This window comes from Emiliania huxleyi, assembly GCF_000372725.1.
Source record: "Emiliania huxleyi CCMP1516 chromosome Unknown EMIHUscaffold_141, whole genome shotgun sequence".
In the NCBI taxonomy this organism is placed as follows: domain Eukaryota; phylum Haptophyta; order Isochrysidales; family Noelaerhabdaceae; genus Emiliania; species Emiliania huxleyi.
The window spans coordinates 292,077-317,895 of NW_005201183.1; the positions used below are offsets into that span (position 1 = coordinate 292,077).

The 25,819-nt window shown below is 65.0% G+C and overlaps 6 protein-coding genes across 6 annotated transcripts in view; 4 read left to right on the top strand and 2 right to left on the bottom strand.

Moving 5' to 3' along the window:
* Positions 1-6,634: 6,634 nt before the first annotated feature.
* Positions 6,635-8,012, top strand: EMIHUDRAFT_423445 (hypothetical protein; the record flags this gene model as incomplete). The annotated part of the gene is made up of 4 exons (XM_005787564.1): positions 6,635-6,719; positions 6,883-7,020; positions 7,128-7,308; positions 7,383-8,012. The coding sequence occupies 4 exons, from the start codon at positions 6,635-6,637 to the stop codon at positions 7,756-7,758; spliced, it is 780 nt and encodes a 259-aa protein (XP_005787621.1). The 3' UTR covers positions 7,759-8,012.
* A 2,628-nt stretch (positions 8,013-10,640) lies between these two features.
* On the top strand, positions 10,641-11,393 carry EMIHUDRAFT_363099 (hypothetical protein). The gene has a single exon (XM_005787565.1). The coding sequence runs from the start codon at positions 10,859-10,861 to the stop codon at positions 11,297-11,299; it is 441 nt and encodes a 146-aa protein (XP_005787622.1). The 5' UTR covers positions 10,641-10,858; the 3' UTR covers positions 11,300-11,393.
* Positions 11,394-17,017: 5,624 nt separating this feature from the next.
* EMIHUDRAFT_441011 (hypothetical protein) lies at positions 17,018-19,360 on the top strand. Its single transcript, XM_005787566.1, has 8 exons — positions 17,018-17,700; positions 17,832-17,855; positions 17,936-18,075; positions 18,286-18,410; positions 18,478-18,575; positions 18,648-18,698; positions 18,773-18,844; positions 18,918-19,360. Exons 1-8 carry the CDS (start codon positions 17,083-17,085, stop codon positions 19,044-19,046), a joined length of 1,257 nt encoding a protein of 418 aa, XP_005787623.1. The 5' UTR covers positions 17,018-17,082; the 3' UTR covers positions 19,047-19,360.
* Positions 19,361-22,257: 2,897 nt separating this feature from the next.
* EMIHUDRAFT_227748 (hypothetical protein) lies at positions 22,258-24,036 on the bottom strand (the record flags this gene model as incomplete). Its single annotated transcript, XM_005787567.1, has 3 exons — positions 22,258-22,932; positions 23,113-23,359; positions 23,519-24,036. The coding sequence occupies 3 exons, from the start codon at positions 24,034-24,036 to the stop codon at positions 22,258-22,260; spliced, it is 1,440 nt and encodes a 479-aa protein (XP_005787624.1).
* A 202-nt stretch (positions 24,037-24,238) lies between these two features.
* Positions 24,239-24,670, top strand: EMIHUDRAFT_363102 (hypothetical protein; the record flags this gene model as incomplete). The annotated part of the gene is made up of 1 exon (XM_005787568.1): positions 24,239-24,670. A coding segment is annotated over one exon (432 nt), but the record flags the coding sequence as incomplete, so codon positions are not given.
* Positions 24,671-24,855: 185 nt separating this feature from the next.
* The window catches only part of AEP1 (asparaginyl endopeptidase), a gene marked incomplete at its 5' end in the record, with an annotated part of 3,139 nt that continues 2,175 nt past the window's right edge, over positions 24,856-25,819 (bottom strand). The window contains 2 exons of the mRNA XM_005787569.1: positions 24,856-25,338; positions 25,419-25,509. Of these exons, the coding sequence (XP_005787626.1) occupies positions 25,166-25,338; positions 25,419-25,509 (264 nt within the window). The 3' untranslated portion in view covers positions 24,856-25,165. The remainder of the gene's footprint in view (positions 25,339-25,418; positions 25,510-25,819) is intronic.

The window sequence follows — 25,819 nt, forward strand, 5'->3', positions numbered from 1 at the left end:
GAGTGAGCAACCCAGTCAGTCATGGGCTTTGAAAAGTAGACATTGTGGTTTGCTGGTGAAGGCCTGCGGGCCTTCTGGACATTCTGGACATTTGCTAAAGCTTGCTAAAGCACCTTCTGGACATTCTGGACATTTGCTAAAGCTTGCTAAGCACCTTCCTACCCAACCGACCGCGTGAGATAGGGTGCTGACCTTTCTCTCCGAGGCTCGCCGTGGCCCCACACGGCGGCCTCTGCTCGCGTTTTCGAGCCAGGACCTTCGTCCGGGCCCACGGCCGGCACGCCATCATCGATTCCGCGCGCTCGGCCTCCACCGGCTTGCTGTGCGGACGGCTTCTTGTGGCTCTCGTCGAGAGCGTTTTGGCGGCCCGCCGGGGGAGAGAATATGTGTCGTCTGATGTGTCACTGTGTACGTCATATCAGTCTTGATAACAAGCACGGTCGATCCGTCGAAGCGATATACTCGTCACGTCACGCTGGACGGCTTGCACGGAGCTCTGTGCCGGCACACAGGAAGAGCCGTGCGGCAAGAAGGAAGAAGAGCTCGATGGGGAGCGAGAACCGTCAAAGGTGCTCACGCAGGTTTCGGACGTCCGTCATGGTGCGGTCAGTTCCCCCCAGGTTTGACCGCGCAGGTCTCAAAACTCGTCGAGCACTCGTAGCCTTTCTGCGCCTCTCTGCATGCTGCCGGCTCGGGAAGAGCATATTTTGGAAGATATCTCAACGAGATCCGACGTCTGCGCGGTCATTGTTGGGGCGATCTTACCGTGTTATGACGGAGTCCTGATACCTCTCGGAGCACCTCTAACGGTTCTCGCTCCCTGTCGAGCTCTTCTTGCCGGACGGCTCTTCCTGTTTTGCGGGGTGCGCTGAGCTTCGTGTCAAGCTCCGAGGGCAACGGAAACGAGTGCATCGCTTCGGATAGACCGACTGTGCTTGTTACCAAGACCGATCTCACGTACACAGTTACACTCAAGACGTTCTGTACTCTCCCATCCGACAACCGGCAAGACGCTGTCGATAGCCAGCCGCTCTTGCGGCAGCCGGCAGCGGAGACTGAGCGCGTCGGGCGAGTGGAAATCGAGATGGCGTGCCGGTCATGGGCCCGGACGCCATGAGGTGAGCGTCGTGCGTTTTGCCGCCGCGTGCCGCCGCTGCGCCGACTGGCTCCCGGTTCGAATCGTCCTTCGCGGAGCGAACGCGGCGACACGGGCGCACGTCGCGCGCGTGTGCGCCTGCGACAAGACGAGACGAGAAGAGAAGGAGAAGTAGACGGTTGGTGTTTTTGCTGCCGCGGCCGCGCCGTGAGCTCGCGTCTGTTTTGGCGCCGACGACGCGACGCGCCCCGCCGCGTGAGATGGCGCTGCCGCGGAGTCGGCGCCGCGATCAACCGCGCGCCAGCGGCGAGCGGCGCAGCGCGGCCACCATGCGGCGCGACGTGCCCGCCGAAGCTTGGGTTTTTTTGTTTTACATTCTTTTCCTCGCACGTAAAATTCTTTTCCTCGCGATGTCCACCCCAACGCGCCGCTCGCGCCGCTCGCGCCGCCTCGCCGCCTCCGCCGCCCCCTCGCCAGACACGCCGCCGCCCGCCCGCCTCCTCGACCTCCCCACGGAGCTCCTCGTGCGCGCCCTCTCTCGCTGCGACCCCGCCGACATCGCTCGCGTCGCGGCCGTCTCGCTGCTCTTCCACGCCCCACTCGCGCTAGAGGCCATCCGCTTGTGGGCGCAAGAGCGCGGCTTCGAGCTGCCGGCGCAGCCAGAGGGCGAGAGCTGCGCCTTGCGGTGGCTATGCCTTGCTGCGCTGCTGTGCGAGTCCAACCCGCCGGCGAGGGCGGCGGCAGGCCAGTACCACAGCCTCTTCATTGATAGCGAGGGGCGGCTCTCGTGTTGCGGCTCAGCGCCGCCCTACGCCCCAGGCCTCCTTGGCCAGGGCGAGGGTGTGACGCGGCTCAATACGCCGACCCGCCTCACGTCGACGGTGAGCGGCGAGCGCGCCGTGAGCGTGTCGGCTGGAGCAAACCACAGCCTCTCCCTCACCGCTGACGGCGCCGTTTGGAGCTGGGGCCAGGGAGGCTTGGGCGCGCTGGGCCACGGCGACTGGCAGGACCAGCTGCTGCCAAAGGAGGTCGAGGCCTTCGCTGATCAGCGCGTCGTCGCTCTGTCGGCGGGAGGGGTGCACAGCCTCGCCCTCGCCGCCGACGGCTCTGTCTGGAGCTGGGGCGGTGGAGACGATGGCAAGCTGGGCCACGGCGACCAGCAGAGCCAGCTGCTGCCGAAGAAGATCGAGGCCTTTGCTGACCAGCGCGTCGTCGTTGTGTCGGCTGGAGGCCAGCACAGCCTCGCCCTCACCACTGACGGAGCCGTCTGGAGCTGGGGCTATGGAACCTCTGGCCGGCTGGGCCACGGCAACCAGCAGAATTAGCTGCTGCCGAAGAAAGTAGAGGCGCTGGCTGGCCAGCGCGTCGTCGCTGTGTCGGCTGGAGCATACCACAGCCTCGCCCTCACCGCCAACGGCAGTGTCTGGAGCTGGGGCTATGGAGCCTTTGGCATGCTGGGCCACGGCGACGAGCAGCACCGGCTTCTGCCAAAGAAGATCGAGACCTTGGCTGGCCAGCGCGTCGTTGCCGTGTCGGCTGGAGGCGGGTACAGCCTCGCCATCACCGCCGACGGTAGCGTCTGGAGCTGGGGCAATGGGTACCATGGCCGGTTGGGCCACAGCGACCAGCAGAACCAGCTGCAGCCAAAGAAGGTCGAGGCCTTTGCCGGCCAGCGCGTCGTCGCTCTGTCGGCTGGAGATAAGCACAGCCTCGCCCGCACCGCCGACGGCCCCATTTTCACGTGGGGCAAGGGCGAGGACGCCTACCTAGGCCACGGAGAGGACCTGTCGAACCAGCTGCTGCCCAAGAAGATCGAGACGTGGGCGCCGGGCCAGTGAGAGGGGAATCGTGAGTGAGCTGCAAGCCTGCCTCTCGGGACTCGGCTACCTTGGTGGGGAAGGCGGCGGGCCGCTGAGGGAAGACGGCCTAACTCGCTCGCTGCATATAGTAGCGATGAGCTCACTAGCTAGAGCTCGCACTAGAGGCCGTCATCGCATTCGCCCTGGGACTCAGCGCTGACTTCTGACTGTCGTTGCTGTCTATCCCTTCCTCGACTGTCTGTGCTTGTGCGTCTTGGGTCCGGGGTTGTGTTTTGTCTGAACGGCGGTGCATACACACAGTGAAATGGTTTCTTTCTTCTTTGTCCCCTGCCCAGTGTTGAAAGATAAAGCCCGGCGTTGCCTGACCGTGAAAGGAGCTGGAGGTTGACCGTGAACTCGCGCACGGCGCACTTGGAGCACGGGGGGAGCGCGAATTGGTCTTGCCCAACCCCTCATCTCGCGCTGGGGGCCCCTGCGCTCCGAATGCCGCCCTCCAAGCTCTTTTCGAGGCACTGCACGCGCGCGACGCCAAGCGCGTGAAGCATCTCGTGTCGAAGGTCTCGCACAATCGCTTAACTGATTTCAAATAGGAATATTCCTACCCTTTCGCAGCCGTGTGCTCTTGCGACGACATCTTCTCACGCGTGATCGGTGATGCGCTGCACGCGGGGCTGCGCGGCAAGGAGGAGCCGCGCAAGATCTTCAGCGCCGTCATCCCGCCTGTCACACTCAACGGCACAGCTGGCACGCGCGGTAAGAACGGCATCGTGCCGGATGGGCGCCTGCACTGCAAGCTGCGCGAGTCCCGCACGGCACGCTGCACGGGCACACGAGGCCAGGCGCATCCGTCTGTCCGGTGGCGCGGCACGACAGTGCAGCGCGGGCCCGAGCAGCCGCCGGCGGAGCACCTTCTCGAGGGCAAGACCATCCACCGCGGCGGGCCTCACTACATGAGCGCTCGGGCGCGCGACGATGGCCAGGGCGGCGCTGTCGCCGACAGGGCGAACCTGGTCCAGCGCGACTACGAGGCGCGGGCGGCGGCGCTCGATGCCGAGCCGCACGTGCAGGCATGGAACAACGGCTCGAGGGACGACGTGTCCTCCGTGCTGCGCTCGTTTGGCACCGTGCGCAGCCTCGTTGTCGGGGCCTACGCGGAGGCGTCGGACGACCTGCACCAGCTGTTCGACTGTGTGGTGGAGTCGGCATCCAAGCAGCACTGGAGGCGGATCGGCGCGCGTAGCGCGAGGGAGGCGCGGTCCTACTTCGCTACGACGCTGCGGCGGGCGTGGGGCGGCACTTTGCGCGCGAGTTCGCGCGGCACCGCCTCCGACGCGTGGTGTTCGTGGGGGGCCCGCGGCGACAGCCGGGCAGGCCTCTCGCGACGGCCGACGGCGACTGGCCGGCGCTGTCGGCGGGCGAGTTTGCGGCGCACGCGCTGCGCGTAGGCGGCGCGTGGGCGGGTGGCCCGCCCGGCCGATGAGCACCGGACGCGAGGGTCGGTCGGCTCCTAACTAACTAGCTGTATATAGTCGCGATTTGCCGGCGTGCGTATGAGCTCACTAGCTATAGAGCTCACACTAGAGGCTGTGCGCAAGAGGAGCGGTAGCGCCTGAGCTCCCAGGCGGCTGCGCCGGCCGCGCGGGCCGTGGGCGCAGCGTGGGGCCGGGAGCGGCCTGCTCCGTGCTCATGTGTCCAGCGTCTCTAGACGATTACAAAGGATCGGACGTCACGCACATTTTGACAGGGACGTCGGAAATCGGACACATCCACTGGGACGAGTCAATTCATTCACTAGAATGACTAGAAAGGGCACCCATGGGGGGTGATCGCATCCCCCCCAATGGCGGCGGGCGCCGCAGAGCCGGCATTGTGGAGTCAATCCCCCCCATTGCGCGCGCGCGCATTGGTGGCGAAGTCGACGCTGCGCCTCAGCTTGTCGCGCGCGACCCACTTGGTGAGGAAGTCGGCGGGCATGAGGTCGTCTGCGATCTTGACGACGCGGCACTCGCCCTCGGCCATGCGGCGCTGGAGCGTGTGGTACCGGCGGAGGAAGTGGCGCGAGCGCGACGCGGACATGGCATTGTTGGCGACGAGGACGTTGGCCTTGTTGTCCGAGAGGATGACCGTGGGCCCGGCGGGTGGCGCTCCGAGGGCAAGGAGGACGACGCGCGCGTAAGAGACGTGCTCCCCGGCCTTGGCGGTGGCGATAGCCTCGCACTCGTGCGACGAGTCGACGATCAGGCCAACCTTCTTCGTGCAGTGGTAGACGGCGGCGCCAAAGCACGTGAGGACGATGCCGTAGAGGTCGAGGTCCCCGTTCCACGTGGCGTCGGCGGCGGCAGCGAGATCGGCAGGCGCGTGCGAGTCGAGCCCCGCGATGTGGGCCTGCATGTGCCCCTGAAGCTCGGCGACAGCGCGAGGCCCGCCGTACGTGATCCCGTCGTCCCTAGCTCGTAGGCCATGTTGAGGGCGGCGCGCGCGACGTCGTAGGCGGCCGGCGGCGGCGCAGACATCACGCACGAGAGGCGGTGGAGGACCAGACAGAGCTTCGGCTGGACACGCTCGACGAACTTGAGGTGGCCGATGATGCTCTGCGTCCGCACCTGCTGCGGCGTCACAAAGGATCGGACGTCACGCACATTTTGACAGGGACGTCGGAAATCGGACACATCCACTGGGACGAGTCAATTCATTCACTAGAATGACTAGAAAGGGCACCCATGGGGGGTGATCGCAGGCTGCCGTCATCGCATTCGCCCTGGGACCCAGCGCTGACTTCTGACTGTCGATGCTGTCTCTCCCTTCTCGACTGTCTGAGCTTGTGCGTCTTGGGTCCTGTGTGAAACAACGGCACCATGTATGCGGCGGCCAACATGGTCCGTGCACGAGCCTGCGGCAAGCTCGTGCTCGGTGACAAGGCGAACCCTCAGACGACTTTTCATCTCAACGAGGGGCACGTCACCGACATGTGCGAGATCGGCGGGGACCTGCAGTCCCAGCGCGATGTCCACTACGAAAGTCAAGGTGCCTAGCGCCCTCACAAAGACCTGAGGCAGGCTGGGCAGGGCTCGCGGCGGCACACGGCGGATGCTGTGCGTCACTGGGCCACAAGTTTGGTTTCGGCAACACCCTCGACCAAACCTTGCTCAAGGTTCTTGGGTGCAAAGAGCGCGGCCACAAGTCACAGGGCCCGCTCGTCCATGCGACCGGTAAAGGCTGGGTCAAAGGGCACAAGGGACAGTACTACGACGCGCTCCATGTCAAGAACGGAATCGTCAAAATTTGTCTCGTCGAAAGCCAGGGCGGCATCGCGCCGCCGACCAAGAGAATCATCTTCAACTTCGCCAAAGAGGTCGGCAGCCCGAGCGCCGTCGACCGCACCGACTACGGCACAGCCTCCGGCAGCGCCCGGGGCTTTGTCCAGCACCACTCGCAACAGCTCTCGCGCGCCGCCGTCTGTGGCGACGCGCAAAACATCAACAACGCTGCTCGCAACATGCGTGTCGCGCACTCATTCATGACCGGTCTCAATGCCCCACCCCCCTGCGCGCGGGCCTTCTAGGCCCGCGGGTAGTCTCCCCCCATTCCCAGGGCCTCCAGGGCTCGCACCTCAACCTCCCACAGACCAGCGCACAGCGCCATCGGACGTATTTTCTTCTCAATAACAAGGCTGTGAATAAGGTGCCGTGAATATGTGCCCGGAAACTCCTCCACGTGAATGAAGTCACTTCATCGCGCGCCCATCGCGCTGCTCCTCCTCTCCTCCGCAGGCGCGTGCCTGCCGCAAACGCGCGTCGCCGTCTGTGTCGCTGAGAGCAAGTGCTCCGCCTCCGTCACGCGCCACGGGCCGCTTTCGGCGCTTTCATGCAGCAGCGCACAGACGCACAGAGGGCCACGCACAGAGACAGTCCAGACGGCTCGGCACGCCGCGGCCGCGCGCTGACCGCGCGTCCGCCGCGCCCGCAGCGCTGCTCTTCGCCGACGAGGAGATCGACGTCGACCGGACCGACTTTTCTGACCCCGCGCTCTCTGCTGAGCTCGAGGCCGAGGGCCCGAGCGAGCACGTCGAGTCTGCGGCGCTGCTTCCGGATGCCATCGACGACAGTGCGCGCCGCCGGCCCGCCTGCGCTTTCGCCGCCGTTGGCCGCCGCCGGTCCCCGCGCAGACGTGCGTCTCTCACGCCTGCCGCCCGCCCGTCTGGCCGCGCGCAGAGGTGGAGATTGGGGCAAACAACACGCTGCTCATCGCGCTGTCGAACCTGGGCGGCAAGATGTATAACGTGACGCACGTCGACGGCCACCTCGAGGAGCTCGGCTCCGGCAAGCAGCTCGGCAAGTTTCGCCGGCAGAGCTTTGGCGAGCCTCTCGGCCCGCGCGAGCAGCGCTCGTTCCGGCACCGCCTCCCGCGCCTCCGCTCTTGGCACCGCCAAACCCTACCCCTCACACCGACACGGACACCGACCCTAGGTACCTCTTCGTGCCCCCGCTGAGCATCAAGCCCGACGCGTACCGCCTCGTCTTCTCCATCTACTACCAGAACCGCGACGCCGCCAAGTTTGTGGACGCCATCTTCAACGAGACCGCCAACCTGGTGCCAGCCACCGACCTCGGGATCGACGCCGACATGATGCTGCTCGCGGGCGGCGCGGCGGCGGGCGCGGCGATGCTCTTCGCCATCGGCTACCTGCTCTCCTCGGGCAGCGGGGCGCCGCCGGCCAAGGCCAAGAAGGCCGCGGCGTCGGCGAAGGCGAGCGGCAACGGCGAGGCGAGCGAATGGCTGCAGGGCACGGCGGCGGGCAGCGAGGGCAAGCCGCGCAGCGGGCGCTCCAAGAAGCGGTCGTGAAGCGGCCGAGAGAGGGAGGGAGGAGAGAGAGAGAGAGAGAGAGAGAGAGAGAGAGAGAGAGTGAGAGAGAGAGAGGACGTGGCTGCGCTGGAAGCTGGCTGGAAGTCGACTAGGACCCGGCACTGTGCCGAGAGGCCGTGGCCGAGGGTGTGCGTCGAGCGTGCACTCGACCCGCTCGTAGTACCACACAATCTGACACCACAGTTGGATGCTTGGATCCATATGAACTTTTCACGAACTGAGAACTGTGAACTCGTGCTCCCTTCAGCAGCCTTCTCGGCCCTGTGAGCTGTGTGCGCACACGCAGGTCACAGCAGCACAGATACGACAAGGTGATCAGCTGATCACAGAGAAGCGGTCCGACAGGTTCGGCACCGGGCACCGCCTCGGTATACAAAATGCGCCTGCGGGCGGACCCTCACAGATCACAGATCGCACAGATAGTTATCCAGGATCTTGCCCCACCACCTCGTGTGTGTGGAGAGAATACCTTACCTTACCTTACCTACTGTGCAGAAACCACAGGACGCACGCCGTCTCCGACTCATCCGCCGAGGGATTCGGATTCTCAGGTCGGTGGCTCGGTGCGCGCCGGGGACTGTGCAACTGGCGGGCGCCCACTATGCCTCTCTTCGTGTACGCCCCGCCTTTTTATCTCCTCCTCCTGCTCCCGACGGCGCGGGCCTTCGCGCCACGTTTCGGTGCGGTGAGACGGCCGACACCCTCAAGCCAGATGGTCGCCGACAGCCGCACCCGGAGCAAGGCTCAGGGGCGCGGTGGCTGCTGCCACAAGGCGTCCGACTGCCTGGCATCGACGGCTGGTAATCCGGAGGGTGCGAGCGAGCCGCCAGAGCCGTCGTTGCCGACACGACAGTGCGGCGCGCCTCGTGCTCCTCCCGTGTCGCTCAGCGCCGCAGCGGCCACCTCGTGCGAGGCGCTGCTCCGTTCGACGTTCGAAGGCATCGTCGACGCCGACGCCGTCGCCTCGGCCTGCGCCTCGGACGTGGAGTGGGACGACATGTCTGCGGGCGGCCCCGTGAGCGGCCCTGCCGCCGTTCGGTCGCTGATAGCGGCAAAGTACCCTCGCGGCACACGCCTCGTGCTCGACCGCGTCTCGGACGGTCGCACCTCGGGCGGCTTCGTCTTCCACCGCGAGGCGGAGGACCGGCCCGGCGCGGTCGGCCTGCGCGGCACGCTCTTTGCAGAGCTCGACGCGGTGCGGCACACTTCTCCCTCTGCCTTCCCTCTCTCGTCTCCCGCAGCGGCCTCTGCCCGTCACTCCTCCCTCTGCCGTCCCTCTCTCGTCTCCCGCAGCGGCCTCTGCCCGCACCGCCTCGCGCTCCACTGCTGCACTCGCCGCCTCCACCTCACCGCTGCCACCCTCACCGCCCGCGACACGTCCGCGACACGTCCGCGACACGTCGGCGACACGTCGGCGACACGCCGGGCAGGCGGGCCTCCTGCGGTACGTCCGCGAGGGCTGCGAGCCGATCATCAAGCCGGGCGAGGCGACCGAGGCGCTGCTCGGGGCGGCGGCTGCGTGCCGCTATGACCAGCGTCTCTTCACACCTCCAGCCGTGAACAGGTGCTCTGCAACCCGCCCTTCTACGGGGCCGCTGTGAACAGCGTCTCTTCACACCTCCAGCCGTGAACAGGTGCTCTGCACCCCGCCCTTCTCCTCGGCGAGCGCCCTCCCACACGCCCGACTGTGGACAGGCGCTGCTCAAGGCGGCGACGGCAAACATGGACCGGCCGCGCAAGCCGCCGCCCACCTTCACGCCCGCGACGCCGACGACGGCGAGCGGCATCGTGCGGTACTTGTGGGAGGAGGCGTACCCGGGCGGCGCGACGCCGTCGGAGGGCTTGCGCCTCTTCTCGGACGCAATCGAGTACCAGGACTTCAACTACAGAGAGCCATTCGTCGGCAAGGGCGCGGTGCGCGCCTTTGTGGAGGTGCCTCTGCGGAGGCAGGGCGGGCGGGGGAGTGCGAGCCGCGACCTCTTCACGGCCTCCCTTGCCGAGAGCAGGCCTTCGACATCCCCGGCATCGAATTTGATCTGCAGCGCGTGTCGGAGGGAGAGCGAGCGGTCTGCTTCACGTGGAAGGCGAGGAGGGGAGAGGGGAGGGGGAGGGGAGGAGAGAGCAGTCTCGGCATGCGGAGTGCTGCGAGAGAGGCGCCGTTCACGCCTCCTTCCTTGCGAGCACCATCTCTCCCCATCTCTCCCCATCTCTCCCCACATCTCCCCATCACTCCCCATCTCTCCCCACATCTCCCCACATCTCCCCATCTCTCCCCACATCTCCCCACATCTCCCCACATCTCCCCACATCTCCCCACATCTCCCCACATCTCCCCATATCTCCCCACATCTCCCGCCAGGTGGTCGTCAACGGGCAGGACGGCCCCTCCGGCATATCCTTCTACGAGGTCGACACAGACGGCAAGGCGTGCGGCACGATACCCTACGCGACATCGAACCGCAACCCTGACCCTGACCCCTGACTCTGACCCGGCGACAAGGTGTGCTTCATTCGCGACATCCCCGCGCCGTCGCCGCGAGGCTTCCGCCCGGCCGGCGCCCTGCTGTCGGCCCCCTCGGCTGCTGGTGCCACAGCCTCCCACGGGCCTTCTTGGAAGCTTCCTACAGGCGCCCTCGCCGCGGCAGTCGACCCCGAGCTGCGCACCTTCTCGCCCGGCAAGCTCGCAGGCGCACCGCCCACCCGCGCGCTCCGGGCCGTCGCAGTTGGAACGCCGCCTGGAGCCTCGCCCAGGGGGTTGGAACCTGGGCATCAACCGATAAAGAAAATGGCGGTTCGGAGAAGCTCTCTCCTCGTCGGCCCCGCCTGCTCGAGGGGAGGCCACCCTCAGACCGCTTCGCCGAGCGAGGCGAGTCGCGGCGTCGGAGGCGCAAGATCGAGGCCGTGTGTCTGGGACGCACGCCAGATTCCAACCCCCTGGCCTCGCCTCCCGAGGACGCGGAGACGCGCGGGATTGACCCGGTCTTAGCCCCACCCGGGATGGTACCGCAGCAGCGTTGAGGAGATGGCGTTCTTTCCCCCTCACCCGGCAGGCGCAGCGCTCGGCGTCGCTTCGGCCGGGATGGGCCTGCTCGCGCCCTTCTTCCGCTGGCAGGCCGAGTGGCAGGCGGGGGCGCTCGGCGGCGAGGGCGACCGCACGGCGGCGGCGGCGCAGCTGGATGCGGAGGTTGGCTCCGCGCCGGTGGTGATCTACACGTATGGCTGGTCTCCCTTCTCCTCCGAGGCGGTGGCACTCCTCGACGGCACCGGCTGCGAGTATAAGCAGGTGCAGCTCGGGGCCGAGTGGTTCCTGCTCGGCGGCGTGGCGTCCAGCGTGCGCGCCGAGCTGCTGCAGCGGCACGGCGTCTCGTCGCTGCCGCATGTCTTCATCGGAGGCCGCAGCGTGGGCGGGCTCTACTCGGGCAACGCGCAGGGCGAGGTCGGACTCGTCCAGCTCAAGAAGGAGGGCCGCCTCGACGGCTTGCTCCGCGAGGCGGGCGCACTGCGCGCGTCTGACTCTTAGATGAATCGATCGCGATTTTCCCCGAGGTCAGAGCCTTCCTTGGGGCCTGTGCGCCATATTCTTCGTATATTCTTTGTCGAAGCGATTTTCAGCGAGATTTTCAGCCGGAATATAAAGAATATTCGAGAATTTAAACAAAACAATTCTCTCTCAGCTCACCTCCCCCCGCCCGTGATTCGCGGAGACCCGACCCGTGCGCAAAACAGGGGGTATGTGCAGCACTGGCGTGGCCCATCGGGGCGACTGGAGCAGCCACGTCCGCCGCACAGCCCGCAAGTAGCGTTGCAGCAGACCCGGCTGCTTGGGGTGCAGGACGCCGGCCGAGCAGTCGGCGAACGAAGGAGGAGGCCGTGTGCTCCACGGGCCTGATGGTGAGGTTGAGACGGTGGGAGAGATGACCATGTCGTGCGCCTCGGCCTGCGAGGCGGGTTGGGGCCTCATGTCACGCGCAAGTTGGATCGGCCCGCCCCCTATGCCCTATTTTTCCGAGCTATGAAATGAATTAAAGCACAGGTCCCTTGTTGCAATCCAAACCCCCCCTTTGCCGCCTCCTCCCCCACCGCTCCCCCCTCTCCTCTCCGCCCTCGCCCCCTTCACCGCCGCCACCGCCGCCTCCACCGCCGGCCCCTTCCTTGCCGCCTCCTCTCTGACCGCCTCCTCCCCCCTCCGCGCCACCTCCGCCCCATCTCCGCCCCATCCCCGCCCCATCTCCGCTCCATCTCCGTTCCCTCTCGGCCCCCGTCATCATCTCGGCTCAGACTCGGCTCAGACTCGGCTCAGACTCGGCTCAGACTCGGCTCAGACTCGGCTCAGACTCGGCTCAGACTCGGCTCAGACTCGGCTTAGACCCGGCTCCCTCTCGGTCGAAGGTTGCAGCTGTCCCCGACGCCCCCTCGTGCCGCGCCAGGTGCGCCATGGCGCTCGTGCACTCGCGTATCCGGCGGCTCGTGTACGCGCTGCCCGCCCCCGGAGGCGCGTGCGGATCCGCGTACCGCGTCCACACCATCCCGTCCATCAACCACCACTACCAGGTCGTGCGCGGCCTGCTGCGCGACGAGGCGGCGGAGGCGCTCGGGCTGACCGGCCCGGCGGCCTCCGACCTCAAGCCGGGGTGAGGCGGGCGTGTCGCAGCAGAGGTCAGTGTGTTGAGAACATTTAGACCGTGGAGGTGGGGATCGAATTTTCACCAGCCCGTGTGGCAAAGATGCAGATGCTCCTGCGCCTGTGTCGAACCTCGGCGAGAGAGAGCCGTTAGTTGGTTGCACGTTGTTGCTTGAAGGTTGAATTCTTTTTGGCGGCTGAAAATTCTTTATTTTCGCTGTGCCTTTTCGCTTTTGTTGTGCCAGTCCGTGCCTCTTCCCTCAGTGCTCCTGCGGCACTTGGAGCACTTGGAGTGCAGTCATCGAGCTAAGAAGCGCACCAATTATGTAGGAATTCTTTTTTGAATATTCCGACAAGGGCAAAAAAATCGCGTCCCATCGCTCCGCTCAGCCTTCAACTGCTCCATGGAGCACCGAGCGGACCGAAAGACCTCGCCTGCTGCGCTGGAGCACCTCGCCACTGAGTGTGACGAGCACCTCGCAGGCCGCGAACGTCTCAAAGTACATCGCTGCGGGTCCCGTACAGCATACCACGCAACTTCCAGAGGGGGGGGGGGGGTGTGATACCAATCATAGGCGTGTGAGACGCGGCGATACGCTAGACCGTGACTGCAACGTCACGTGCCGCTGTGTCGGCATCGCAAGAGCTACTGCTGCCTCTCCTGCCGCCAGCGTATGCCGTTTCTTTGCTCAGCCGGTACCCCCCCACCCCCCACCCCCGGGGCCGGGGGGGGGGAGCTGCATATATGTTGCGGTTGGCGGAGGCGGCCGCTCGTCGCAGCTGCTGGGACTCCTTTGCCTTGGCCGCTGTTGCGCCCAGTGCCTTCGCCAGAAGCACGCGTGACACCTAGAGACACGCTCCAATCTGAGGTGTGTGTGTCACATCCACACACTAAAATCGCGAGCGGCGCCTCGCGGTATACGCCAGGAAAGAAGGAGCGCGCAAGATCGCGATACAACCCATCGTTGATGAGCTCCTGCGGTGTGACTTCAAACATTCTGTCAAACGCACAGCCGCCGAGCGCGGGGTCATTCTCGTGCACCATGACGATCTTCAGCTTGTCCTCGCGCGCCTGCTTGACCTGCTCGGCCAGCCGCTCGCCGTCGTGCTCTAACCAGGTAGTCTGATTGAGGTACAACAGCATGTGGGTCACATCGCCGGCGCGGCGCGTTCGGCGTGCCAGCCCGCGAGATGCCATGGAGGGGTGCGCTGCTGCAGAAGAGCCAACGTCCGCAACGGTGGAGACGGTGAGGCCGGGAAAGGCCCTGGCAAGCTCGCGAGCCAGCTCTGCGGCGCCCGGGTTGGCTGGCGAGGCCCATAGGACCACCGGCTTCGAGAAGACAAGCGTCTGGGTTGAGGCGTCGCCCGGCACAAAGAGGGGGAGGGAGCTCATTCGACAGTAGTTGGGCATGCGTAGTAGTAGGGCCTAATGCAAAACAAGCCAAGGTGAACACGAGGTCTGCTACAGCAGCCTCCTGCCTCACCATTTCTGCGCGTACGTCCACCGGACACTGGGAAATCTCAAAGTTCGCAGGTTCTGAGCACTGGCGATGCACTTGAGCACTTGAGCACTGGATAGGGTCGGTTCCGCATGGTACGGGACCCCTCGATCGTCTCGCCCACCCTCACTGGCGTGTTCATTGGGGGGGGTCATAACAAACACGGTACAGGATCGAGGTGCACGCTGCCGAAGCAGTGTCGTCCCCCCTCTCCCCGACGGCGATGGCGGTGTGACCGATCGAGCTACAAGAGGAACTTGTTCAGCAGGATCCGGGTTAGTCTGGCGCACTGCCTCACTGGGCCTGAGATCGCAGCGACGCTTTCCGTCACCGTCTCGGGTTTATGTGGGATCGAACCACTCCGGGATGGGCAAGCCCATAGCCAGATAGGTGGTCTGTTGACCACGGTTAGACCCTATGCAATAGGTAGGTATACCCCCCCCAATGAACACACCAGTGAGGGAGGGCGAGACGATCGAGGGGTCCCGTACCATGCGGAATCGACCCTATCCTGAGGGGTGGCCCGTCTACCGTCTACCGGTAGACCGGGTAGACGCTAGACCATTTGGTAGACGAGTCTACCGCAGTCTACCAATGAACCTACGACTGCAGTCTACCGGTAGACTTGGTAGACCGCGGTAGACTGGCCCCTTTTTCAGCCGCCGAACGGTAGACCGCCGCCGCCGGACGGTAGACCGCCTCGGCCAGTTGAATATGCAGCCTCCAGTTCTCCACTCTGGCGCCACTTTGGCAGACGAGCGCCGGCAGATGCCCTCGCGGCCTGCCGGCGAACGTCCGTCCGGCGAGAACGCGCGATGAAAGTGCGGTCTGCCGCGCGGGCGAAATCTGCCGGTGAGAGAGGCTGTTGAGCGCGGTCGCTGTGAGCTTCACCTCATGCCATTTCCGTGCGAGGCGAGCTCCGTGTCTTTTATGAGATCAAATGAACGTCTTTACACACTCATCGGGCGGAACCGCTCACTGCAGAGCACCGCCCTCTCGCGGCTCTCGAGAGCGAGTTTTCGCCAGACAGCCACACGTCCATTATGGCGCGCGTTCTCGCCGGACGGACGTTCGCCGGCAGGCCGCGAGGGCATCTGCCGGCGCTCGTCTGCCAAATTGGCGTCAGAGTGGAGAACTGGAGGCTGCATATTCAAACCGCCGAGGTGGTCTACCGTCCGGCGGCGGTGGTCTACCGTTCGGCGGCTGAAAAAGGGGTAGACCAGTCTACCCGGTCTACCAAGTCTACCGGTAGACTGCAGTCGTAGGTTCATTGGTAGACTGCGGTAGACTCGTCTACCAAATGGTCTACCGTCTACCCCAGTCTACCCCAGTCTACCGGTAGACGGTAGACGGGCCACCCCTCAGACCCTATCCAGTGCTCAAGTGCTCATAGGTAGGTAGGTCCGGTTTTGACCGCCCCAGAGGGCCCCGCAATAGGTAGGTAGGTGGTTGGTGGTGGTGGTGGTGTGTGTGTTGTGTTGTGTGTGGTGGGGGGTGGGGTGTGTGTGTGTGTGAAAAAAACCGCTTCGCGCGGGATGTGAGGTTGCCGACTGCACTCCAAGTGCTCCAAGTGCGGGAGACGGCGCGTTTAGCCGCGAACGGGGCCATGCTCTGGCGGGCTCGCGAGCGGCGCGCACCGCGGTACAAGCCGGCGCGCGGCGGGCGCTGGGAGCCTATTCACAGAGAGAGGGCTAACGGGTATTTTACTATTTTTTCGCTTCGCTGCGCGGCAGCCTGGGAATTTTTAAGTTTTAGGTATGTTGTTGGCAAATCAAGACACAGAGCTCACACAGAATCACAGCGGGAGGAAAGCGGCGAGAGGTAGGTAGGTGGGGCACGGAGCCTGGCGATTGGCGCCCGCAATAGGTAGGTAGGTAGACTGTTTGAGGGACGTCCGTCCAAAATGCGCGTTTGCGGCTTGCCTGTGCTCTCGGCCGCCTCGCTGAGCGGGACCGAGCGCGGTGCTGGTGGCGCCGACACTGCCGATCCGTCGAGCACTGCGGCGGCTGCTCAACCAATGAGAGTCGGCAGCGCTGCCTCTGCGGCTGGTGCGCCTGCACAGACCACGCCAAGCGACTGCAAACTGGGCGCAAACCTGCCTGGCAATGCTCTGGGCGAGGATGTCAGTGTGGAAACCACTCGAGTCCTTCAGCTTGATCCTGCCTCGACGGCTCGCACCGCAAACGCGGGTCCTGCACTTCCTCGCGGTGCTGGCATCTCTGCGCTGCGCCATATTGACGCCAATAACTCTTGGGGAGATGGGGGATCCGGGGGGACCGGCCGGGGGGGCCTCCGCGAGGAGGACGGGGCGGAGAGCGCGCAATGGGGAGGAGCAGCGGATCAACAGACTTAAGAGAAGGGCAGGCTGAGGGGGTGCAGCAATGCACACGTCTCGTACGCCCACAAGTTGCTTTAAAAACTCTACAGCCCGGCTAAAAATCCCGCCTCCCCCCCCCGCCCCCCCCCCTCCCCCTCCCCCCCCCCCCTCTCCCATATGACAGAGGCGCACACAGTGCCCACCATCCCCGACGCTTCGATACAGGTGATGCGCGGCGCTGTCTCTCAAGATGGAAGCAGGAAGCTTCCATCCCGGCGGTGGTTCGAATCCACACGAGCCGAAGGGTGAAGGGGGAGGCAGGCCCGAGGTCTGAAGCTCACCCATTGTGGAAGTGAGAACTGCTCGACCCACCCCTGATCCTGCTGAACAAGCTCCTCTTGTAGCTCGATCGGTCACACCGCCATCGCCGTCGGGGAGAGGGGGGACGATACTGCCTCGGCAGCGTGCACCTCGATCCTGTACCGTGTTTGTTATGACCCCCCCCAATGAACACACCAGTGAGGGAGGGCGAGACGATCGAGGGGTCCCGTACCATGCGGAACCGACCCTATCCAGTGCTCAAGTGCTCAAGGTAGGTAGGGCGTTTTGGTTGGTGCGAGTCATAGGGACGCAGACCCCTATCTGGTAGAAGCCGGAAGGGTTTTATATATACCAAAAGGAGGGCTACACGAGGCCCTCTACGCTGGGGTGCCGGCGCCCTACTGGGCGCCCCCCACTCCCTTCCCCTTAGAGCCCCCCATCCCGCTTACCCACCCCCCGCGGTCCCCTCGCGGCCGCGCCCGCGACGCCGCACCAACGGACGGGGGGCCTTCCCAAGCTGGCGGTCGCCGTGTCGCCTCGCTCTGATGCTGTCACTGCTGCTGACCGTCGCTCTGATGCTGTCACTGCTGACCGTCAGCACCGCCACTCCGCCCGACGCTGCGGCCTGGCGTCCCATCCGCACACTCCTCGAGAACTGGCAGTTCACGACGGAGTACGCCATCAGCATTGGCACCGCCGACCACGGCCAGCTCTTTGTGTACGAGTCTGGCAACTTCACGATGGACCAGCAGATTCCGACAGGCTCCACCTCCAAGTGGCCTTCGGCTATGATGTTTGCCGGCCTGGTGGGCGACGGCACGATTCGCTCGCTCGACGATCCGGTCCACGAGTATCTTCCGTACTGGACCAAGCATCCGCTCGACGCGCGCTCGCACATCACTCTCCGCCACCTGCTGACCTTCACCTCCGGCTTCGGCGACGGCCACCCCGGCTTCGAGTTCAACACTCGTGCGGCGAGGGCGTGGCGCGCGGGCCGCACGCCGCCGCGTAACAACATCAGCAGGGAGTGCGACCTGGAGAGCGGCGACACCGCCAAGTGCGCGCAGTCCATCTACTCGGGAGTCAAGCTGATCGGCGTCCCCGGACACGTTTATTCGTACAACAGCAACCACCTCCAGCTCGCCGCCGGCGTCGCCGTCGCGGTGAGCGGAAGTACTCTTTTCACAACCCCTCAGCTGAGTGCCTCTCTGCGCTGCTAATGGGACCGCCGAGTCACAAGGCGGTAGTTCGCAGGTCCCCTCACCAAGCCTTGCCCCCCCCCCCCCCCCCCCAGGGGAGCGGCCTGCCGATCAAGGAGGTGCCACCGTCAGCGAGTACCTGCTCTGCTCGAGCCATGTCCAGGACACGCCCACGACATGTCCGAGACATGTCCCATAGGTGGTCCGCAGGTACCTGCTCCAGCCGTTCGGGCTGACGGATTCGTACTACGAGGGGCGATGCCCCGACTTTGCGGGCTCGCTGGTGACGACGGGCCGCGACTACGAGCGCTTCCTGCACTCGCTGCTGTCTTACAGGCGGTCCGGCGCCCTCCTCCTCCTCCTCCTCCCACGCCTCCCCCTCCCGCCTCTCGGACAAGGGGGAAGAGGGACTCCAGTGGAGGAGAGGAAAGGGAGTACATCGAGCCGCTTGTCTCCCACCTCTTTGGAGGCCTCCCACGAGGGAGAGAAATGGTGGCGGGGCACTCTTACCCCCGAGCGGTGGCTCACTCGCTCCTCCTCGGTGCTCAGGCACCCTTCGCCCGCCCTGATCCTCGAGTCGGAGAGGGACGGGACGCCCTTCCTCTCGGACCAGTACACGCTCTACGGGAACTATGGCTTCGGCGCGCGCACACACACCACCTCCGCTGCCCGCAGTCTCCCGCCTCTCCCACACCCCAACCTGCGTGGCGCACGCCCCCCACTCAGTGCGACGATCTCTAGGCCACTTTCTGATGTGCTTTGACTCGGCGGGCGGCTACACTGACGCGTGTGCCGACGCTCGCTCGCACTTCGACCCGGGCGCTTTCGGCTTCATCCCGGTCCTCGACAGCACGGCTCCTGGCTCCGACATTGTGTGTGGCTGACGGATGAGTGATGAGTTGGCCAATCAGGTCCTCGACCGCAAGTTCGGCTTCTACCTCAACCTCGTCGCCGCGGAGACGGCGCAGCGTCCGCTTCGCTGGGCCGCATGGCCACGCCCCCCGTCCACGACACGCCCACGACACGTCCACCTCAGGCGCCCACCGGCTCGTACCCCCTCTCGGGCATACCCGAGTACCTTGCCGTCGGCCTCAAGCCGCACGTCGAGGAGCTCCCCTCCCGCAGCGAGGGAGGCCACACGCTGCCAGTTGTGCTGAGGCGGGAGCCGTCGTCCCTTGCAGGCGATCCTCTCGCAGCGGCCACCGCGGGCGGAAGAGCACTTGCACCACAACCCGGCCATCGCCGGCCTCTCCCTCGCCGACGTCAACTACGCGCTCGGCTGCCGGCTTCACCCGGACTCCTGCGCCTGAGTGGCCCTCCCGACGCCACACCAGAGCTGCGAGAGGCGCCGCTCTCGAGGGGATGGGCGGCCGCGCCGCGGGGAGAGGCGCAGACTGAGACGGAGCGGGCGCGCTGTGAGCAGGGCTCATCCCGGCGTCCGGCGACTTCGAGCGACTGGCAGAGACTTCAAAGTACGTAGAGAGTGTGCATAGCATGTTACGTAGGTACACATGTGCATGCACATGTGAGTATGTATCCGAGGCGAGACAGGTGGATATGTTTCATTATTCATGTACAGCCTTCGTACCTTCTTTGTTGTTTGTATCGGCTATCGCGCGTCTTTTTTGTATTATATGACTTATGACGACATATGACTTATGAGCCAGTAGCGCGCGCGCCGGCGCCGCCTCGTGAGACTTTTTGCAACTAGTCCATTGAGCAGTTTAAAAAGAGATGCGTCTCGACCAGCCGGAGCGCGGAGGCCTTCGCCCCAAGGTCGTGTGAGCGATACGAGCAGCGATGCCGTACAAAGAGAGAGAGATACAATCGTAATGATTCACCGATTCTCATTCACAGGTCCCTCAGCCTCTGAGCTGCGGCCGTGCGGGGTGCTGCGTGCTGGAGTAGTCCGGGGCTCGTTCCGCGGCGATGCCGTTGTGTCGCGTCTCGTTGTCGTTGCTCTTCTCTCCCACAGGGTCAGGGACCCCTTACACGATGACACAACCCACAGGAATAAATATTTGTGTCGCTAATGTTCGAACGAGCGGTCGTGTCGTGCAGCTCTGGTGCTGGAGAGGTCATGGGAGCCGCTCGGGACCATTCTAAAGGCGTGTTTTGGTAGCTGGGGCCTCGAAAGCGCCCCCGGGGCCCTCTGCAGGACCTCTCTGGAGCCCCAAAACGGCGCCTGCAGGGCGGCTCGCGGCTTTGAGGCTCGTAAAACGGGTGCCGCTGGCATCGTCCCGATGCGTGTGTATCACCACGTGCCGATATCGCGCACGAATCAGCCGCGAGAGTCCGTCCAAGCCTCGGAACGAGCCCAACGGGGCCATTTTGGCCCCTCGGCGCCTTCTGCCGACCTTTGGCGCCCGATTTGGTGCCACCCTGCGGTCTTCAGACGCATCTGAGGTGCTCCCATGATGTTTCTACATCGGGACGTGTCGTGGTCTGACAATCGAAAGCGGCAGAGAGCAACAACCACCCAAGCACGCACCCACGACCCGTCGCTGTTTTGGCTCTGGTGCACACAGTCACCTAGCAGCTACTAGAGTCCGTCCGGTCCCCCGATTGGGTTCTCCGCACTCCCCGCGTCTAGGAGGAGCTGCAGGATCGCCGCCTCGCGCGCCTCCCCGTCCCCTCTGACTCCTGGACGCCTCACCACCGTCAGCAAAGTCGTGGAGGAAGGCGCCAGCGTCCCCGAAAGGGTTTGCGCCTGTCTCGGTGTAGGCCTGCAGCAGCCCGCGGAGTCGCAGGCGCTCCTCGGCGATGAAGACGCCATTCGCCCGCGAGGCGTCTCGCAGTTCGCTGCCTCTCAAACCCCGACAGGTCGCGCAGCGGCGTCCCGCGCAGCAAGATGGCGAACTGCAACAAACAAACAAATTGCTAAAAATCTCTCTCTCTCTCTCCGAACTGCTCGAGAGTTGCACACAGGGCGATGAGTCCCCTGTCGTCAAGACGGTTACCGTAGTTGTGCTTCTGCTTGTCGTTACCCTGGTTGAGGCCCCCCCTCAACCATCTGGTTGACGGTTGAGACCCCCCGTCATATGATGTAGCGTTTGTTGTAGAGATTTCACGCTGTAGAGGGCCTCTACAGCGCTCTACATCTGCATCGCTCTGTCCCGCGGCGGATGTAGAGCTCTACAGCTCTACAGCGCTCCAGAGCGCTCTACAGCTCTACAGCTCTACAGCGCTCTACAGGTAGTAGTCTACACTCTACATCCTCTACACCCTCCCTCAGGCGCCGGCGTGGAACGGCGCGCCGCGGGCGCTGGCCGACAAGCTGGGCTCATGGGCGGGCCTTTGCCTCCACGAGCACGACGGCGCCGAATCTCGTCTCTTCTAATGAAATCCGGGCACCAAGGTGCCTCATCCTGCAAAAGGGAGCGTAGAGGGGTGAGTCCTGCAGCCGAGGAGGTGTGAAGACGCGAAGCGTGGGTTATGAATCATTAATATGAACAGTCGAGAAGGCCAGTGCGCGCTATGAACAGAGTGAGTGTGCTGGGCGCTGTGCCCTTACACAAGGATTTTAAGGAGAGGAGTGTGGCGCTAGCCATCGCCCACCCTTGGGCGTCCGCCTCTTCCTGTCTCTATTCGCTCGCCGCACCCGTCACCACTGCCGGGTTCTCAAGTTGGGCCCTCGGGTCGCCAGGAGCGCCCGGGCGCGTGAGATGCCGCACACCGATTCGGCTTTCTGTGTTAACGTTCTTCAAGCTCCGACATGCCCTCCTCTTTCTCAGGCTTCTTTGCCCTCTCTTGCGACAGCCGCACCATCGCAAACATCGAGCTCATAGAATTTCAACCCGCTGGGCTGTCTCTACTCGGATCTCGGTTGGCAGGAAGCACGAGGGCAGCTCGGACAGCGGGGGATCTGGCTTGCGGCGAAAAGGAGGCTTGAGAATGCTCCAGTGGAAGGTGTAGTCGAGGCTGTCGCGAGGGCGGCAGCAGAGGACGGCGGCGAGGTGGGCTCGCAAGATGCGGCTGGGGAGGATGAAGAAGAGGGCATAGACAGGAATGACCAAGAATAAGATTCGTAAAGCCGTCATCAGCTTCGTAAAGCCGTCATCCTCGTCCGTCATCAGCTTGTCGGCGACGAACACAAACATGCTCTTTTTCTCCTCATCATACTCCTCGAGCTTCTTGCGCAGGGCGAGGTACAAGCCGCACACCTCCTCGCGATCAGCCCGGCCGATGAAGCGCGTCGACTCGGCCTCGAAGAGCGCCTCCATGTGCCGCACGCTTGGCAGCCGCCCGCGCGCCACCGGCACACGGCCGACGCCGAGCTCGTACGCGTGCCCGCCCCCTTCCGTCATCAGCAGCGCGCACGCCGTCTCAAACGTGCACCATCCCGAACGACACTTGGCGCCGGCGTAAGGGATCAGGTCGAGGCGGTCATCTGGAGGCGCGCCGCCGTATTTCTCATTCAGCTCGCGCTCCAGCTCGAGAGGGATCCGCCGGTGCTGCAGCACGAGGACGCGCGGGCTGGCGTAGGCGTGGCTCATCACGCCGAGCCCCTTCTTGAACACATTAGTCTCCGCGGCGGTACGTTTCGCGCCCGTTATCGGGTCGTGCTGTGGCAAAGTCCCACATCAGGGCGGGCCGTTCCTCTGCGTGGCGGCCCTCCCGGTAATACGAGAGGACCTCGTCAAGGTGGAAGCGGCTGCCGTCTGGCTGATCGCCACCGCCGTTGGACGAATTGAAGGGGCCCTGCCACTTGTAGGAGAGCGCAGCGACTTTCTCTTCGGCAAGCAGGCGGGCCGCGTCGGCCGGGGCCCAAAACGCCTCTTCCGGCAGGTCTTGCTCCCGCAGTATCACCCAGTCCGTTGGGCGCTCGAGCAGCCAGGCGACGCGCAGCAGCCGGAGGGAGCCGTCGGCGAGGCGCTCAGGCAGGTCGGCCTCGATGGCGGCGATGCGAGCGCGGAGTTCTTTGCGAAGGCGGTAGTGTTGCAGAGGTAGTGCGAAGACCCCATGAAGAAATATGACGTAGACGATGAGACCTGTCGGGTCATAGTCGCAGTGCTCCGGAACAAGCCACGAGAAGCCCCACGGGGAGGCGACGAGGAAGACGAGCATAACGAGGGCGAGAAAGAGCATAAAGAGCGCGAGAAAGAGCTTGGGCTGCGATGCCTTGGGCAAGAAGGCAAAAAATCCAAAGAAGTAGGCCGTTACAAAGGCGGCCCCGCCACGGATACGCCACGCCTCCTCTGCTGCATCGCAATCGGCCGGTGGCATCGGTGGGGGCGGCTCGAGGGGCGGCGGCAGCGGGGCGCGCCCCGGTGGCCACGGCGGCGGTGCGGGCGGTGCGGGCGGTGCGGGCGGTGCGGGCGGGGAGAGAGAGGCCAATGTCAGATCGTTGTACGTCCAGGAGCCGTCGCAGTAAACCCGCCAGGTAGCCGTGCCGAGCGGCGGCGAGGAGGAGTCGTCCGAGTCGATGCGGGCCCAGTAGGTACACCCCCCGTCGCCATCGAGGTCGCTAGAGGCTGTAGTGCTCGGTTCTTGGTTGTCCACGATCCAGCGGGCGGGATAGCCTTCGCCACTGCAATCGGGGTCCCAGTAGATGTAGTACGATGACGAGGCCTCGCGGAAGTACGGCGCTCCCGAGAAGGTGTAGCCGACTGCGACATACGAGCTTCGCGAAGCGCAACCTCCGGTGATCATGAGCGGCGGCGGCATCGGCGGGGGCGGAAGCGGCGGCGGAGCGGCCGGCGGCGGCGGCGACGGAGGCGGCGGCAGCGGGGCGCGCCCCGGTGGCCACGGCGGCGGTGCGGGCGGTGCGGGCGGTGGGGACGGGGAGAGAAAGGCCAGTGTCAGAAGATTGTTCGTCCAGATGCTGTCGCAGTTAACCCGCCAGGTAGCCGTGCCTAGCGGCGGCGAGGAGGAGTCGTCCGAGTAGATGTCGGCCCAGGACTTACATTTCCCGTCGCCATCGAGGTCGCTGGAGGCGGTAGTGCTCGGCTCATCATCATCCACGATCCAGCGGGCGGTAGAGTCTGTACCACTGCAATCGGGGTCCCAGTAGATGTAGTACGATGACGAGGCCTCGCGGAAGTACGGCGCTCCCGAGAAGGTGTAGCCGACTGCGACATACTCGACGTTGTCGAGGGCAGAGCTTCGCGAAGCGCAACCTCCGGTGATCATGAGCGGCGGCGGGAGTGGTGGAGGCGGCGCCGTCGCCCGCGGCAGGACCTTGACGAGGAGCGCGGCGGTCGAGCCGCCCGTGCTGAGCACCGCGAGGAACGCGAAGAAGCTGCTGAGCAGGTGGAGGCGGCCGGTGGCGACGGCCGTAGAAAGTTTAGATTTCTGCATCGACGGGCTGCTTTGAGGCGGTGCCTAAGGGCGGCCTGTTCGAGTGCAAGGGAGCGGAGAGCGTCTCGTGACGCGATTGAGGGCCGCATCAATTCTTTTCTTGTACTAGCACGCGCCAGTTCTCTGTCTCGAGCCTGTTGCTGTAAGAGAGAGTTCTCATCGCGGGGATGCGGAGAGGCGCAAGCGGCGCAAAGCCGCCAAGGCGGCCGCTGCCTCCTTCGAGCCCATGAACGCCACCGAGGCGCCGGAGCCGCCCGCCGCGCCCGACACCTCGCCGGAAATGGAGGTCGAGCCGGCAGCGCCCGACGCGCAGGCGCTCGCGACGGGTGCGGCTGCTCGGCGACGTCGAGCGTGGTGCCCGACGGCTCAGGAGCCGTCTACCATCAACAACTACCACGGCTGCCACCGTCGGCGCCTTCGCTCGAGCTCTCCGAGGCCGCGTTCTGACCTCGTGCCGCGGCTGTCGTCGCTACAGCAGCGACGAGGGCCGCGGCAAGGGGTGCAGCGGCGACGGGCGGGGGGGAGAGGCGCGGCCAGCTACCGGGCCGTTGCCCCCGCCCACCGCGCCGGGCCCCTGCACCCGGAGGCGGCTTGCGGCAGCCTTCCCGTGTCTCCGTGCAACCCGCTTGGGTAGCCGGCCCGATGTGTGGCCCGCTGCCGGAAAAAATCCGGGGTTTAGCTGGCGTATCTCGGGCCCACTTTAGAGCTAGGGCATGATCTTAGGTGTTCTGGATAGCCCACAAGGGTCTTCTGTGGCATGGTAGCGGTGGTTTTGCGCGAGGCGTTCTCATTCAAAAATCACCTCATTTCCCCCACTACTCTCCGGGTTTCAGGCGTTTGAGCCGAAACACAAAACATATATTGATACACGACAACCAGCGGCAGCGCGCCACAGGCCGCTTCGCACAGAGCGCGAGGATCTAGTCGATCACGCGAGCGACATGGAGGATGGAGCTAGAGAGAGACACGGAGAGACCCCAACGAATAAACGACTGTGTGCCTCGATGTACACTTTGGGCGCCGCCGCCGGGCGACGCCATCCTCCCCGCCCTCGCACCTCTCCTTGCCCCGCAGCCCCTCCCCTCCCTTGAGAGAAGAGACCGCGGGAGGCGCCGGGTAGCGGCCGCCTCTACGCCGCGCAGGCGGCGGAGATCGCCTTGACGATCGCGTCGGGCGACCCGCCCTGCTGGGCGCACAGGTCGGCCATCGTCGCGGAGAAGGAGAGCGCCTCCGGGTGCAGCTCGCCGCACGCCGACTTGTACGCCTTGTGCACGTCGTAGTGGCAGTCGACGTGCTGCGCGCCTGCAGAGAACAGCGTGCGACGAACCAGTCCGAGAGGGGCCCGAACAGTCGAGGGCAAGCGCAGTCGCCGCGCCGCGCGCCGTGCGCGCGCGGCGGCAGCGCCTCGATGCCGCCGTTGAGGCCAAGCCGCTGGGCGACCGCCTCGAACGTCTTGCGGGTGGAGAGGCGCGCCTTTTTCACAGCTGGAGGCGTGAAGAGACGCCGTTCACAGCCCGTCCGCGAGAGAGGGCGAGGCTGCGCGCCTGCACCAGCGCCACCAGCTCCTCTCCTGCCGCCGGCAAGTGGGGCGAGGAACGCGTCAGCGGGTGCGGTGCGGTGCGGTGCGGTGCGGTGCGGTGCGGTGCGGTGCGGCTGCGGCTGCGGTGCGGCTGCGGTGCCGGCAGCTGACAGCAGCTGGGGCGGTGTGTGGGTGCGGCTGTGCGGGGAGGGGCCGGTGCACCGGTGCCTTTTAGGGGTGGGAGGGGGGGTGGGGCTTCACCTG

Bases quoted from the DNA above. Each gene is read 5' to 3' on its own strand.
- EMIHUDRAFT_363099 (XM_005787565.1), top strand. From the start codon at position 10,859: ATGGGCCTGCTCGCGCCCTTCTTCCGCTGGCAGGCCGAGTGGCAGGCG.
- EMIHUDRAFT_441011 (XM_005787566.1), top strand. From the start codon at position 17,083: ATGCTGTCACTGCTGCTGACCGTCGCTCTGATGCTGTCACTGCTGACC. The intron at 17,701-17,831 runs GTGAGCGGAAGT...CCCCCCCCCCAG, and splicing joins CCGCCGGCGTCGCCGTCGCG to GGGAGCGGCCTGCCGATCAA. The intron at 18,076-18,285 runs GTCCGGCGCCCT...CTCGGTGCTCAG, and splicing joins TCGCTGCTGTCTTACAGGCG to GCACCCTTCGCCCGCCCTGA.